The sequence below is a fragment of the Vigna umbellata genome, chromosome 7 (genome assembly GCF_029865625.1).
Source record: "Vigna umbellata cultivar VRB3 chromosome 7, Vumbellata_1.0, whole genome shotgun sequence".
NCBI classification, from domain to species: domain Eukaryota; kingdom Viridiplantae; phylum Streptophyta; class Magnoliopsida; order Fabales; family Fabaceae; genus Vigna; species Vigna umbellata.
Genome location: NC_142171.1, coordinates 25,109,915 through 25,124,083, shown reverse-complemented (window position 1 = coordinate 25,124,083; position 14,169 = coordinate 25,109,915). Strand labels below are relative to the sequence as shown.

Here is a 14,169-nt window from a genome sequence, read left to right as displayed (position 1 = left end):
ATTACCATTTTTTGACAAAAAAAAACACCAATTGCATCCAACAATGGTCTGTTTTAAAAAACAATAAAAAAATACCATACAATCCATGTTCTTTTACCTTGTACTTAGGGTAGCCCCAAAATTGTTTTCCTCTGTTCTTAGCAGTTCTCCCAATTCTTAAAACAGATTTATCTCCACAAAGGCAAACGGGTGATAACCAACAATTGTAGATCCTCCACCACCACCACAAACGACATTAGGGTTTTGCTTCTATCACTCACTACATGAAAAAGACGACACAAATAGGTCATCTTCAAACATTTCTTACTTCAAGAATAACAAACACTCTCGAACAAGAAGCACAAAGTTTTCCCTTTTTATTAGGGATTGAAGCAATTAGAGATTCATAAAAATACGAAGTTTTTCCAACATTTTTATTTGAAAACAACTGAAATTCACATAACGACCAACATATGTTAGCTATGTCATTTAAAAACCAACATCACCATGCCACATCAACCTAACTATAGCACCGTTAGACTCAATTTAACTGCAGAAGTCTAATTGGAACAATTTTCATAAAATAAATACCCAATTGAAAAAAAGAGACCAATTTAAAATTTCAACACCAAATAGGAACCTCGTGAATGATCAAACCTTCTTACTATTATTATACATACATACATATATATATATACATATATATATATATATATATATATATATATATATATACATATATATATATATATATATATGTATATATATATATATATAGGCTTAATACCTCTTTTGGTCACTCGAAAGAGGAGTTGTGTTCAAAATGGTCATACCTTTTTTAAAAAGTAACAAATGATCCCAACTTGTAAAAAAACGGATCAAGTTAATCTTTTTTGCTTACGACATCAAAAATTAAACGGTGCAACTGTCCCCTTAGACAAAACTTAATGATGTGTCAATTTTATGTGATTGCACGGTAGTGTTAAGTTTATTGACGTGTAAAATTAAAAATGGGAGAAAAAAATTGAGTATGTGGAAATGTACTATGAGAGAGGTTAAAAAAAGAGGGGTTAGGATTAGAATGAAATCGCTATCTGTTTGCATTTACAGGGTTTGGATTGGGATGTCTGATGACAAGTTTCAGGTAGTGGTCCATAAAATGGCTTATATCTCTATTTTGTGTGATAGGTTGGAAGCATTAACTGTGATAAGGAAGTCTCATTGTGTAAAGAGCTTGACATGTATCCAATAAATGCTCCTAAAATTTTTGTTTTTTCTTACGAGAATGAAATAGGTTCTTTGGTGGAGTACAGTGGACACTTCGCTGCTAAGAATTTGAAGGCTTTCGTTCAAGAACACTTGCCAAGGTTTTCCAAGCGAACCAACTTGAATAATCTAGACCAGTTTAGCACTACGGCAAAGTTGCCTAGCGTGCTGCTTCTCTCCACCAAGAAGGACACTCCAGTAATTTGGTGTGTTCTTAGTGGCTTGTTTCACAAACACATTATTTTCAGTGATGCACAGGTGTGTAAATGTTTGACGCCAAACACATTATTTTCCTCTGTTGATTTCCTATTGGGAAAGTCATATACTTTGAATGTTAAGATTTAATGTATACATTGAATGATTTGTAGGTTGACGATGTTTCTGATCCAAGAATAAAAATTCTAGGAGTTGATGCACTTCCATCAATTGTTGGTTGGCTACCTAATGGAGAAAAACGTGTTCTGAAAACTGGGATTTCTTAAAAGATTTAAAATCTGCAGTTCTCGATCTTAGTAAAATGCTTGATAGTTTTGTAGAGGCAAGTAAAATGGAAGCAAGGGACGAACGCAAAGATCATTTGCCCCATCTATTGGAAGACGAAGAACACCCTTGGGAAGAAGTCATTCCTATCTCGTTACAAACACTTTCTTCACAATAGACACCAAGTAGGACGAACCCAAACCTTAACCCCTCTTTTTTTAACCTCTGTCAAAACATTGCCAAGTAATGTATTTTTTTTGTCACAATTTTAATCTTACTGTCCTGCAACTGTCACGCAATAAGATAAACTAGACACGTCATTAAGTTTTGTCCCGGGTAGCTACACCCTTTAATTTTTGACGTCGTTAGCAAAAAAACTTAACTTGACCCGTTTTTTCATAAGTTGGAATCATTTGTTACTTTTTAAAAACGATAGAACCATTTTGAACATAACTTCACTTTCAAGGATCCAAAAAAGGTATTAAGCAACATATATATATATATATATATATATATATATATATATATATATATATATAGGTGTATGTATATTATATCAATTTTAACTTTTATAAATGTATTACATAATTCTATATTAATATAAATTTGTATGTATGGTTTATGGGATATAGATTTTCAATTCAATCATAAGTTTAAAATCATAGTTTAAATTAACTGTGTAAATTTGCTTCATATTATGTGACATTTAACTTAATTTATCTTGATGCAATTTAAATTCTAATAATTATTTATGATTGTCTCAAAGTTCAAAATCATTTTACACAGTAATATATATTTTATTCTCATAATTAATTGATACATTGTTTTTGTTGTTTCCATTAAAATTTCTCTGTCCCTTCAAATTTGGTTTTTTTAATTTTTAACAAGCAAGCATTGGTTTCTAATGAAGAACATAGGATCCACCTGACGAGGTAAGGTAGTTCTTCCACCCTCAGCTTGTCTGGTTTGGTTTGGTGAAAGGAAGAGGAAAAGAAGAAAATAGAAAATGGCAAGTGCAGAAGGGTTCGTGGAAGCAGATAATGCAGAGGCCATTATCACCAGAATTGAACACAAATCCCGCAAGATCGAAACTTTACTCAAACAGTACCAACCCCTCTACTCCTTTTCTTCTCTCATCACTGCATCCATCAATTAATTCTCTCTATTTGTTTGTTTATAATCATCATCATCTGTGGTGTGTGATGCAATTTCAGGTATAAACCTGTGGAAGCTCTTAAAACCGCCCTTGAAGGCACGTACGCCATCATTGGGGATGAGCGTTGCAAGGTTTCCCCCTCACCCCTCGTTTTGTTTTTGTGTATTTTTTCTTACATTTTTTTTCATCTTTTTAGGAAGAAAATTTGATACTTAACTGTTCTTTTGTGATAGTGTTTGTGTTTGCATTTTATTTGGATCATTGTGGAACTGAAGGAGTGTTTAATTAGATGGGAAAACTACCCTGATACTCATGATTTCTTCGAAATTCACATAAAATTCCTGGCTTTTTAATGTGGCCCCTTTTAGGAACACATATTGTAATGCCTCTCATCTATAATTGAAGTGTCTTTGTAATTTATTTCAAACAATTAAGGAGAGATACTGTACAAAAGCAAAAGTAAGATCATGTAATTTCAAAGAAATCATGGGAAGTGCCGGTGTAATTTGTTCTTCTTATTATCATCATCATTCATAAGCTCTTTTCAGCAACCAACAATGTCTGGTTTCTGTCCCCTGTTGTTACTTTTGGAGATCTCGTGCAATTCAATTGATGTTTTCTAATTTCTTGAAATCATACCATATTTTTCATGTATTTTGGATTTCTTTTTATGTTTTCTTTTTACATTTTAGAGTTTGATGCTTAAATATCTGTGCATACCTTTGATTTTGATTGCTGAGAAACAAAAACAATGTTTCACCACCCCCTTTAAATCCAAGTTCAACCTGTAAAGACTATTCCTTTGATTACATTTACAATTGTAAAGGAATTTTCTGTAATATGTTGAAACTTGAAATTGTGGCATATTTTAATTTACCTTTTGTCTTCTTTTTTCCAGTCAGCACACTGGCTTGTGGTGCACAGAGCTATCATGGCTATAAAAGATGTGGATGGGATGCTTTCTTCATTGGATCCTGAGTACTATGATATCCTAATGAAGTGAGTGGTGAAGTATATCTTGCTTGAATTCTTTTTTCTTTTCAGTTCTAATTTGGCTAGCTTGTCATTTGTTTAGTACAGCATTGCTTGCATGATGTTAAAATTATGAGGTTTATAGTTAATGATCTTTGTAGTTTGGCTTGTGTTCCATCTTGCATGATATGTGCTGCACTAGAACAGTTACAACTTGTTGAGAATCTAAGTGTGAATCTAAGTTCCACATTAGATAAAATTAGGAAAGGTAAGCACTATATAAGAATAAAAACTCATAAACACATTACTTTAAGGTTTTAAGTTGAGAGTAATATCAATATCTTATGTAGTTGGACTCAAGTCTCATTAGTATCTGTCTTCCCGATGAAAACCTCCTCTTTAAAGATCTATCACAGCTAGATATAGGAATATGGACTGTAATTAACATAGTGCATATATTTTTTATTTTCAGAAATGGAATGATAATCTTTTGGTAAAGTAAACCTGTGATGTAGATGGTGGGAATAACATTCTAAAGGGATGTTTTATAGTGTGGGGAAATTAACGGTTATTAATTAGGAACGAAATGGCCTAATCTCTTGATCTTCTCTGCTATAAAATTCTGCATTCAACCTTATTTCATTCTGGAATTCCTGTAGGCTGTTTCTGTCCTAATTTTTTAGAAGCCTTCTGATTTCTGTATGTGTTATTTAGAGAAAGCAAAGTTCATATAAATTTTGTAATGAATATTATTAGGGATTTTATTGGGGTTTGTAATATATAATTCGAAGGTAATTATGACAAACTTACAGTCCTAATAGATTAGGAAGTTACAGTAATATGCATATCAGACTGCTTTTAGCCATACTAATATGCAGATCATGCAGTTCCTGTAAAGTTTAAAACCTACAACAAAACACAAAATTTCCGAAAATATCTGTCTTACAGAAGAAAAAGAATAGCATGTCTATGTCCAGACCACAAAGAAATGCCTCTATCCACTGTTTTTAAAGCCAGACCGAATGATCAGGTTTTGAAAACGTCACCTTGGAAGCATTATTTTCCATTTCTGCATCTGGATTCACTAAGAGCGTATCCTATTATTTTCAAAATAAGCATATTCCCTGTTCCCTTTACATGAAACTAGTTTCTAGCTTCTCTTCCTTTCCAATGTGCTTTACAACTTGTTTAGCAAAAAGAACTCCACCTAAGATATTCCCTCAACAAAAATTCTTTGAAAACAACACTTTCTTCTGTTCTTTCACATTTTTAAGAAAGCTAAGGCCTTAAACGAGTCTTTCATTTAACAATATTAATGTTAACTGTGGTGGATAACTACTGGTATTTAACAATATGATAGTAACTAGTAGATTGCTAATGATATTCTTGCACCATTTTCTTTCCTAAGAGGTTATCTTCCTTAGGTACTTGTATAGAGGCTTAGCTACCGGAGATCGTCCCACATGCGATCAATGTCTTCGGATTCATGAAAAATTGACAGAGAAAGCAGGACTTGGTTGCATCCTACGTTTCCTGACTGATACTGTAAATACAGTTTGATTTCTGAACTACCTTTATATTTTTAAATTTTTGTTCTTTTCCTTTGGTGTTTTTGATTTTTCTTGTCTATGCAAGACTACAGCAATCAATGTAGTGAAGTATCAGGGATTGTTGGATTCAAAGTAATATGAACTTTACCTTTTCGATACTCATTGAAAAATCTGAAACATCAAAGCACTTTTAGAGGAGCTTCTGACTTCATAACTTACCTCCAGCATTGTCACAAAACACATTTTTCCCTGACCTATAGAGTTTTGAATTACTTTTGGAGAACTTCAATACATTTTGATTGTAAAACTATAATAAGGCAAAACAAGGCAAAAGAGTCATTAACTGAGAGGGCGTTCGGTCCAGAATAACTAACACCTAATTGAAGGATAAGGAATAATATTAGAAGGATCCATTTGAAGAGAGAGGTGGAGAAAAGTTGTTGGAAAGGATCCATTCTATCTCTCTCGAGATCTTCCTTTTGTCATACAATTTTCTCCAATTTTCTTTTCCTTGTTCTGCATATTTTACTGTCAATGTTTGGTAACACGGATTTTTCCCAAAATGAGAATGAAGTGCAGTACCATTACAAAAACATTACAAAATGAGTAAATGAAGGGACTTTTCCTTGTTGTCTTACTGTTTTTTCTTCTTGTTGCTGGACTGTACCCCATTACAAAAACATTCTTAAGTGGATTTTGTAAGTTGGCAAATTCATTCTTTTATTTTGCTTATTTTGAAAATTTAATTGCAGCTTATGTAACATCCCAAAAATACAGTGTAAAACCATATATGAGAGTCATCACATGTTAATAATAATACATATCACGATATACTATTATGGCCGAACGACTTTACTTAATAGCAGGGAATTAAAAACTAAGGCTAGTTACTACTAGACCGAACGTTTTTACAAAATACATTAATATCGCACGATCTTTACAAAAGAGAAAGCCAACACTAGACCGAACGCTCTCAAGGTTCGGCCTTCACTTCCGTTATGTCTTCCAACAGCTCATCTCCTTCTGCTCACATCCACACGGATGATCATTGCAACAGGACAACGACAGGACGTACAACACAGACAAAAATGATAAACAGGGTAAGCTTATGTAATTTAATTTATTCAATCACAACATACAACATATAACAAAACCAACAACGACCACATCATAATTCATACATCCATGCATGCAAAGAACGACCACATGACTCTGACTATCTGGACTGTATGAATCTTGTGTAGCTACGACGTTCGTGCATCCGGGTGATGTAGTAACTAGGATACCTTCAACAGCTGCTACCCGAGGTTGATCCGTTCCGTCCAAGTTAACCTTATGGACTAGGACTTCCTGTCATTCCCACACGTGACTTACTCCTCTCTACATGAGAACGAGTAATCGTGGAATATTAGGATGAACGCCCGCTAAGCTTTGCCCACATTCATACTTTACCAATCAATAACCACTTTCTAAGATATTCCTCCCTGGAATACTCGTTCATAATCAAACTATTTCATACACATCACATTTCAAATTCTCTCATACTTTATCATCCACATATTCAAATGAAATAAGATCATACGTTCTTATCATAGCCCAAGTACGACTGGTATAACGCTTCTTAGAAACTAACAAGACTGAGCGCTACTCATCTACTTTAATAAACAAACTCCTAAGAGTTCAAACCGAACGCCACAAAGCCTAGGCCGAGTACTAAGACTCTAGGCCGAACACCTTTTTAAAGACCAACACTGAATTATACTAAGTAATAATACTGATGAGAAACTATGAATTAACGAACGCTATCTAGTTTGAATAAAGACTCTGATTCTAAGCACAATAATACTATATTACAGAAACCAAACACTATTGAACGAGCGCTAGTCCAAGACCAAGTGCTTATCAGGAACGAGCGCTACTGAGACTGAAAGATTGGTCCAAGACCGATCGCTAATAAACTCACAGAAAATGAATGAATATATATATACAATTGAGCCACCACTTATTCTGAATGAAAAGAACGATAACGTTTACGACCTTGAGTAGTATATGACACGTTAACTAAACTGTTCAGGAAGTCTAAAGGAGAACTACACTTAGGCTGATCACTCATATTTACATTCTAATATTATAACACGCTCGTTATTACCGTAATTCCTTGTATAAGAGAACCTAATATAGACGGACGCTCGACCAGATTACTACCTTTACTCAAAATACTACAGTTGACGATCAATCCCTATCTCAACTCAATTCACCACATGCATCATTCATCCATCCACACGTCCAAACAAGCAGTGCACGCATATCTCATATTCATCAAAGAAATCAAACAACGTATCATGCAAACATGCCAACATTCAAACAAGAATTTAAATCAAATTATATAAGCTTCCCTTACCTCTAAGCGTGACCGAATGTTCACAATTTGAACAGAATGGCTCACCACCAATTTCTTAGAAGACTACGATCACGATTTACGAAACTAACCACATGAAAGACCAGAAAGGCGTTCAAAAATGGGTTAAGGAACTCATGTAACTGGAAACTGAGTTTGCATGTACAGAGAAAAACCACTCGGCTGTGAGAGGTGAACTTACCAGTCCAGAATCTGAAACTGATCGGTTCAAACAAACGCCCTCGACGCCGGGAGTGTTGAGATGGTGTCTGAGTGGTGATCAGAAGAAGAAAAGATTAAGATTTCTTAGAGAGAAGTAGGAGATTTTTGAGAGAAGGAGGAGAAAATGAAAGTTCAGAACTTTGGGAAAGAAGGGTGCATGCAGAAGTGGCGTGCATTTTTGAAAACTTTGAGTTTTGCTTCTACCGTCAAAACCGAACGTCCAATCTGCATTACACACCTGTCTTTTACTGGCTGATTTTCGAATCTCCTTCCTTGACATATATAATCCACTAAGATGGAGTTTTGAGTGAATTTTAATGGGTCTGACAACTTATGTGAGATTATATCTATCTGAGTTTTACGTAACATTATATCACTTGAAATAATAACATGAACGAAATTAATTCAGAAGAAATAAAGAGTATAAGAAGACTATATTAATTACACCTACACCTCCATCTCCATCTCATTTTTTTAGCTTATTTTCTAGATATTTCAGCTATCCAAGGGACAATTTTTGTTTTACTTTTAAAAGGTGTAATCCCCAAATTATCCATGTATTTAATTAATATATTACAGCCATAATCAAGCACATACCCTATTTTGCTGATTTACTACGTATAATCAATTTTTTTAAAAACAATACTCAAACTTATTGGCGTAAACAATAAAGTTAAACAGATAAAAAGTTATTATAATTTATTATAATTGTAATGTATTATCAAAATAATCTAACATGTCTAGAACACACTAAGGAGAGCTGTTAGTGCTTTTAATGCCTAAAGAATTGTGTAACCTCAGCAGAAAAAGTAAAGAAGAAAATGAACTCACATACACATTACACTGAACATCGACACTTGGTAACTGCTAAATAGGCTTTATATTACTATATGTTAGGTAATATTATCTTTAGCAGGAAACAAGAGCTTAAAGTGGAACAAATAAATAGTTGAAGGGTTGTTAGTTGATCAAATTTCACACGGCACCAGCCACACAGACAAATTCTTTGTAAACCAATCTGATAATAAAACCAAAAACCAAAGTCAAATCCAAAAGGGAAACACTCTCAAAAACAGCATTGGCCAAAGTTACAACTTGAAAGTTGTAGCCATGGCTCTGATATGGTCCATGATGCTACCTTTAATCATGCTTGTTAGTTACTTCCCTTTGAAAAAACTTTAATTTGACACACACACACACACATGATGATGATACAAGCTCTGTCACCACTCACTAGTGCGTAACCACACATTTTTTTTTACCTTTGGTGTTTACTGTTCAGTTCTTGAAAAAGGGTATTGGAAATCCACATCTTAAGGAGAATGAAGTGTGCAGAAAGAGCCAAAGTTGAGTCCCACAATCTGACTCACCCAATCCCATGTCCCAAGCATATTAGACCAAAAAAGATGGGAATCAGAGCAAAAGATGCTGAAAATCATTTCTAAATGAGACCACACTCACTATCCCTTCATGGGAATCCCTTTGATTCTGTCACCCTCCCATATCTTGCACAAAATCCCACCTCTCATCTCACCATGTGGCATCACAAATCCAATGAAAAGGAACAAATAAAATAAGATAAAACACATTATTCTAACTCCCTTTTTCAATCTTTCCAAGCTTAACATATGAAAACACTAACTGCTTTAACATATCCAAATTTTACACATCCTAACGTTCACTAAAGCATGTTCTATTCAGGCTCAAAATAAAATAAGCCTAGACAAAAAGAGTTCATAGCCAAAACCATGATGATTCCATTTGCTTCCCTTTTTCCTCTTTACAATCCCCACCTTTTTTTACATTCTGGAAATTAGTTTTTGGAATGTATTTTCAAAACTGTATTTATACAATCCAAAAACTAATTTCTAGAACAATATTGTGCATTCTAGAAATTAATTTTTGGAATATAAATAAGAAAGGAAAGTGCAACAAAAAAATAAGGGAGCAAATAGAATTTCCCAACCTCAATACCTAGCAAGTAACCAACATCTAACATCTATTCTGTTGATTCATTTCTGTCTACCACCTAAAAATGTCTTAGCTTCAATCCTGATCTTTACCCTACCACCACAGCCAGGAGTCATAAATTATGGTGGGGGACGGTGCTGAATTGACATCGCGGCCCAAGGGTTGACAGGCACTGGCCGCCGGATGGTAGGGCCTAATGGGTTGTGATTGTCTGAAGGCGGCACAGAAGGCATGGAGGCCGATGAGGAGGATGCAGATGAGACAGCAACACGCTCACAGGAAGGGCACATTGTAAGAGTGGTTGGAGGGTTCATGTGCATGTAGAGCTGTGGGGAAAACTTCAATGCTCTTAGCTCTTGCACTTCCTTCTGTAGCCTCCTATTGTCATCCGTTAGATTCTCATAGCACCTCTTTAAGTATTCACAATCCACTTCAGTCTGCTTCAGCTTGGTCCTATTGAACCAAAAGCATTGACATCACTTTCTTTTTTTCATTACACAATCCAAGACAAAGTAACACGTGACATGACACACAACAACAAAGCCACATCAATTTTCGTTGCTAATCACACTTTACTTTACTTTATATCACTTTATTAGTTTATCATTGTAAAGTTGGAAATTTGTGTACTTCCATTAACTAAAGAAAAAATGAATGAACTCAAGTAAGCACCAAAGGTTCCCAAATTTGACTTCAAAATCCATCATCACCAAATTACTGCATGTTTGTCAGTGCTGTGGGCCACAGCATACACATGTAAGTTATTTACACATGCCTTAAAATCTAAACCATCCACAACTTTATATACTTTGATGTCTCACAAAAGTTGTGTTATTGATTACATTCAAATTGGTCAAATCTCATCATGAAAGTTGGAGTTGTCTTGAAATTACTGTTAAAGAAGAATGGCATTGATGGGGAACAACAAATCCTTTTAACTAGATAACAACACAATGGGAGCATACATGTTATAAAAACTTGTTTGAAGAAAGACAATAAACAATGTCACAACACAATATTCATCATTCAGTAATCATATACAAAAGTGTCAAGAATGTCCCCTGGATGAAAATCCTCACCTTGCTCTTCTGTTTTGAAACCACACTTCAACCTGTCTAGGACTCAGATTCAACTGCTTTGCCAAAGCTTGCTTTTGTTTCTACAAATAACAAAAATAATTTTGAGACTAAATGCCAGCATTGAATCATACTTCCAACACAAATGAATAATTCAGAATAAACATCATTCTATCCTGAAATTGTAAACAAAGTTTGATTTAGCAGCTGATATTTACAATTTCAATCACTTTCCCCAATAATTTTACTGTCACTTTGTGAAAAGAAAAAAAAGTCAGAATGATTTATCACAAAAGTTAGACATTAGAGTCAATTTACACTAGATTAAGAAGTTATACTAAAATAAGGGCTTTTCTTCGTTTATTTGAAGAATTCATGCAAGGCTTTAAGATGACCCCAACCACAATTTTAGCCACCTGTCAAAAGGTTCTCGGTTATGCACAATTTCTGCCAAAAGGTTCTCGGCCGTGACCACAATTTCGGATGAAAGGTGTATGGTTTCATCTTGCATCATTAACCACCATTTTGGCTGGAATGTAATGTCTTTGGTGTTATATTTTCAGCTTCAAAGTGTTCAGTTCTAGGTCACTTTGACCACACTTTCAGTCAAAATAGCGCATTGCATGAACTTCAATCTAAATCAAACAACACCGAAATCACTTGAAGAAACAGTATCTAAGTTTTGTGGTTACGAGTTTGATTATTCCAAAATAGGCATTATCATTGCAATAGAAATTACAAAAATTTTATCATCTTTGACTCACAGGATTCAGAGTGTTATGTTCCTTGAATGTTTCTTCAAGCACCAAGGCCTGATCTTTCAACAACCTCAGTTTCTTCCTCGACGTGTCGCCATCGGCATCAACACACCCTCCGCCATCATCATCTTCGCTTCCTCCTCGAGAACATGACCCTCTCTCATTCTCCTCTCTTTCGTTCCTCTTCGCACTGATGCTCGAAACTGCACTGTTCGGCGAAGACACACCGTTCTCCTCGTAGCATGGTGCCACCGATGGTGGTGGCAAGTTGACGTCTATTCCAAAGAAGAACGGTAGTGGCTCAGAGCTTCGATTGGTCACATGAGAGGCACCTTAGCAATGATAACATGCGTGGTTTAACAAAGAAATTTCAAAGGTTATAAAAAATGAAGAAAAAAAAAACACCTTGTTCCTGTTTGCATGATTTTCTACTAATATATCAACAACAACAAAAAATCAAGGATGAGTGTTCTTCACAGCATGAAAATTATGAGAAATGGGTTTCTTATTTAAGCAAAAAAAAGTGTGTATGAAAGAAAAAAAAAAGGACAGTTTTTTTTATTTTAAAAAATAAACATTTGGAGGAAACTAGAAGCCAGGGAAAGGGAACAAGTTAAAAGCATGAAGAAATGAATTGAAAAAAATGGAGAGATTGTGATTAGAAACTTTACCATGGAAATGGAACAAACTATTGAAAGAAGAAGCCCTTTGGTTTGGAACAGGTTGAGGAGGTTTGTGCATTTTGAAAGGGTGTTGTTCATTCATGTTATTATCATCATTTTCTCCCCATCTCAGACTCAACCCCAACCCCAACCCATCATCTTTTTCAGCCATTGTTGTGTCAAAGTGAAGACTTTTCTTTGATTTTGGACTGTGTAGAAAAGATTAGCAAATGGGGTAGACTTTAGTGGCAGTGAGGAAGCTTTTTGAAGAACAGGAAAAGAACAGAACACAGAAGTGTGTGTATATATCTATAGATATATATAGAGAGAGAGAGAGAGAAAGAAAGAAATACTACTGAAGAGGGTGTGAAAGAGAAAACTGAGAAAGAGTAAATAGGCACAATAGAGTTAATGATGAGATGTGTCAGACAACCAAATTGGCTCAATCATCATATGACATGGCTTGTACTGGGTACTACAAAGCAACATTGTCCTATGATGAATTTCAAAGCTTAGATACATATACCATGAAAATGTGGTTGCTTTTTAACCATGGTTGTGTTGTGCTGTGAAAAAGATGAGAATGATGCATTCAAGTCCTGTTTTTGGAGTTCCGAAATTCATTTATTGCATAGGGTTGAAGGGTAATTAGAAGAAAAGTAACTTACCTAATTTAGGATTTTTATATTTTTAAGTTGACCAACTTTAAATTTTATGGTTTTAGTTACAATGCACTTTAAGATATTTTATATACATTTGTTTAATCATGCATTACTACCTGCAACCAGTTAAAGATATTTTCTTTTCCTTTTATTAAAAACCAAATAGGATAAGAAATTTATACTCGATTAAATTTTTTTGGCTTGTGTTATTTAGTTTTATCTATTAATGTTAATAACACGTATTATTTTTAGCTCATTTATCTTAATTTTAATTTTAATATTTATATTTAAAGAGTTTAATAACCATGTATGACCAATAAAAACAAATTGTACTTGCATGCACATATTTTAAAAGAAAAATTAATTAATTATTGTTTTAATGGAGGAATTACATCAATTATTGTTTGAGATGAGAATAAAAATAGAATTATTTTAGGTTAATAAAATAAAAAATAATCTTACTAAAAAATAAAGTACAATAATTCTAAAAACTATATTTTTTTATATAAAAGTAAAAATATAGTATAAGATAATATTATAGCAGTTTCAAAAATTTGTATCCTGATTTACAAAGTATTTGCAAGAAAACTATATAATTTTTTTATACAAACATACTTTTCATTTAATAATAGTGTGTAAAAAGATAGTATAAGTCAATATATACTTATTCATATATATATATATATATATATATATATATATATATATATATATATATATATATATATATTTATAATTTAAAAGAGTAGAATTGAAATCTAATACTAAAATAAGAAAATAGTAGAAGTAATATTAGTTATTATTGATGTGATTTTTTGTTTAAAGCAACGTTTAATTTGATAAATATAGGTATTTTTATTTATTAATCTTCTAACTCTTTTTAAAAAATGATATTTCTATAAAATCAGTAAAGTGATAATTTTAATTTATTCTAACATCAAAATTATACATGTTCAGTGCAACAAATATAGTACAAAATGCCAAAATTTATTTTGATAAGTTATTTATATTAAGAAT

The 14,169-nt window shown here is 33.5% G+C and overlaps 2 protein-coding genes across 3 annotated transcripts; one reads left to right on the top strand and one right to left on the bottom strand.

The window, feature by feature from the left end:
• The first annotated feature begins 2,582 nt into the window (after nucleotides 1–2,582).
• On the top strand, nucleotides 2,583–5,565 carry LOC124844805 (actin-related protein 2/3 complex subunit 5A-like). Its single transcript, XM_047321813.2, has 4 exons — nucleotides 2,583–2,829; nucleotides 2,940–3,012; nucleotides 3,780–3,880; nucleotides 5,278–5,565. The coding sequence occupies exons 1-4, from the start codon at nucleotides 2,732–2,734 to the stop codon at nucleotides 5,411–5,413; spliced, it is 408 nt and encodes a 135-aa protein (XP_047177769.1). The 5' UTR covers nucleotides 2,583–2,731; the 3' UTR covers nucleotides 5,414–5,565.
• Nucleotides 5,566–9,644: 4,079 nt separating this feature from the next.
• Nucleotides 9,645–12,951, bottom strand: LOC124844806 (homeobox-leucine zipper protein HAT3-like). Of its 2 annotated transcripts, none has more exons than XM_047321814.2 (4): nucleotides 12,500–12,951; nucleotides 11,835–12,160; nucleotides 11,074–11,153; nucleotides 9,645–10,447 (listed from the first exon to the last, which is right to left on the bottom strand). In XM_047321814.2, exons 1-4 carry the CDS (start codon nucleotides 12,660–12,662, stop codon nucleotides 10,114–10,116), a joined length of 903 nt encoding a protein of 300 aa, XP_047177770.1. In that variant the 5' UTR covers nucleotides 12,663–12,951; the 3' UTR covers nucleotides 9,645–10,113. The 2 variants fall into 2 exon arrangements, with proteins under 2 accessions (XP_047177770.1, XP_087949896.1); XM_088093770.1 differs by lacking the exon at nucleotides 12,500–12,951 and adding an exon at nucleotides 12,234–12,488 and having other exon boundaries at nucleotides 11,835–12,135.
• Nucleotides 12,952–14,169: the final 1,218 nt, after the last annotated feature.

What these genes read in the sequence shown, in the direction of transcription:
- LOC124844805 (XM_047321813.2), top strand. Translation starts at nt 2,732, where the DNA reads ATGGCAAGTGCAGAAGGGTTCGTGGAAGCAGATAATGCAGAGGCCATT. An exon ending in ATCGAAACTTTACTCAAACA is followed by an intron (nt 2,830 to 2,939) that starts GTACCAACCCCT and finishes ATGCAATTTCAG; the next exon opens with GTATAAACCTGTGGAAGCTC. An exon ending in TTGGGGATGAGCGTTGCAAG is followed by an intron (nt 3,013 to 3,779) that starts GTTTCCCCCTCA and finishes TCTTTTTTCCAG; the next exon opens with TCAGCACACTGGCTTGTGGT.
- LOC124844806 (XM_047321814.2), bottom strand. Translation starts at nt 12,662, where the DNA reads ATGGCTGAAAAAGATGATGGGTTGGGGTTGGGGTTGAGTCTGAGATGG. An exon ending in AACATAACACTCTGAATCCT is followed by an intron (nt 11,154 to 11,834) that starts GTGAGTCAAAGA and finishes TGTTATTTGTAG; the next exon opens with AAACAAAAGCAAGCTTTGGC. An exon ending in TTTCAAAACAGAAGAGCAAG is followed by an intron (nt 10,448 to 11,073) that starts GTGAGGATTTTC and finishes TTGGTTCAATAG; the next exon opens with GACCAAGCTGAAGCAGACTG.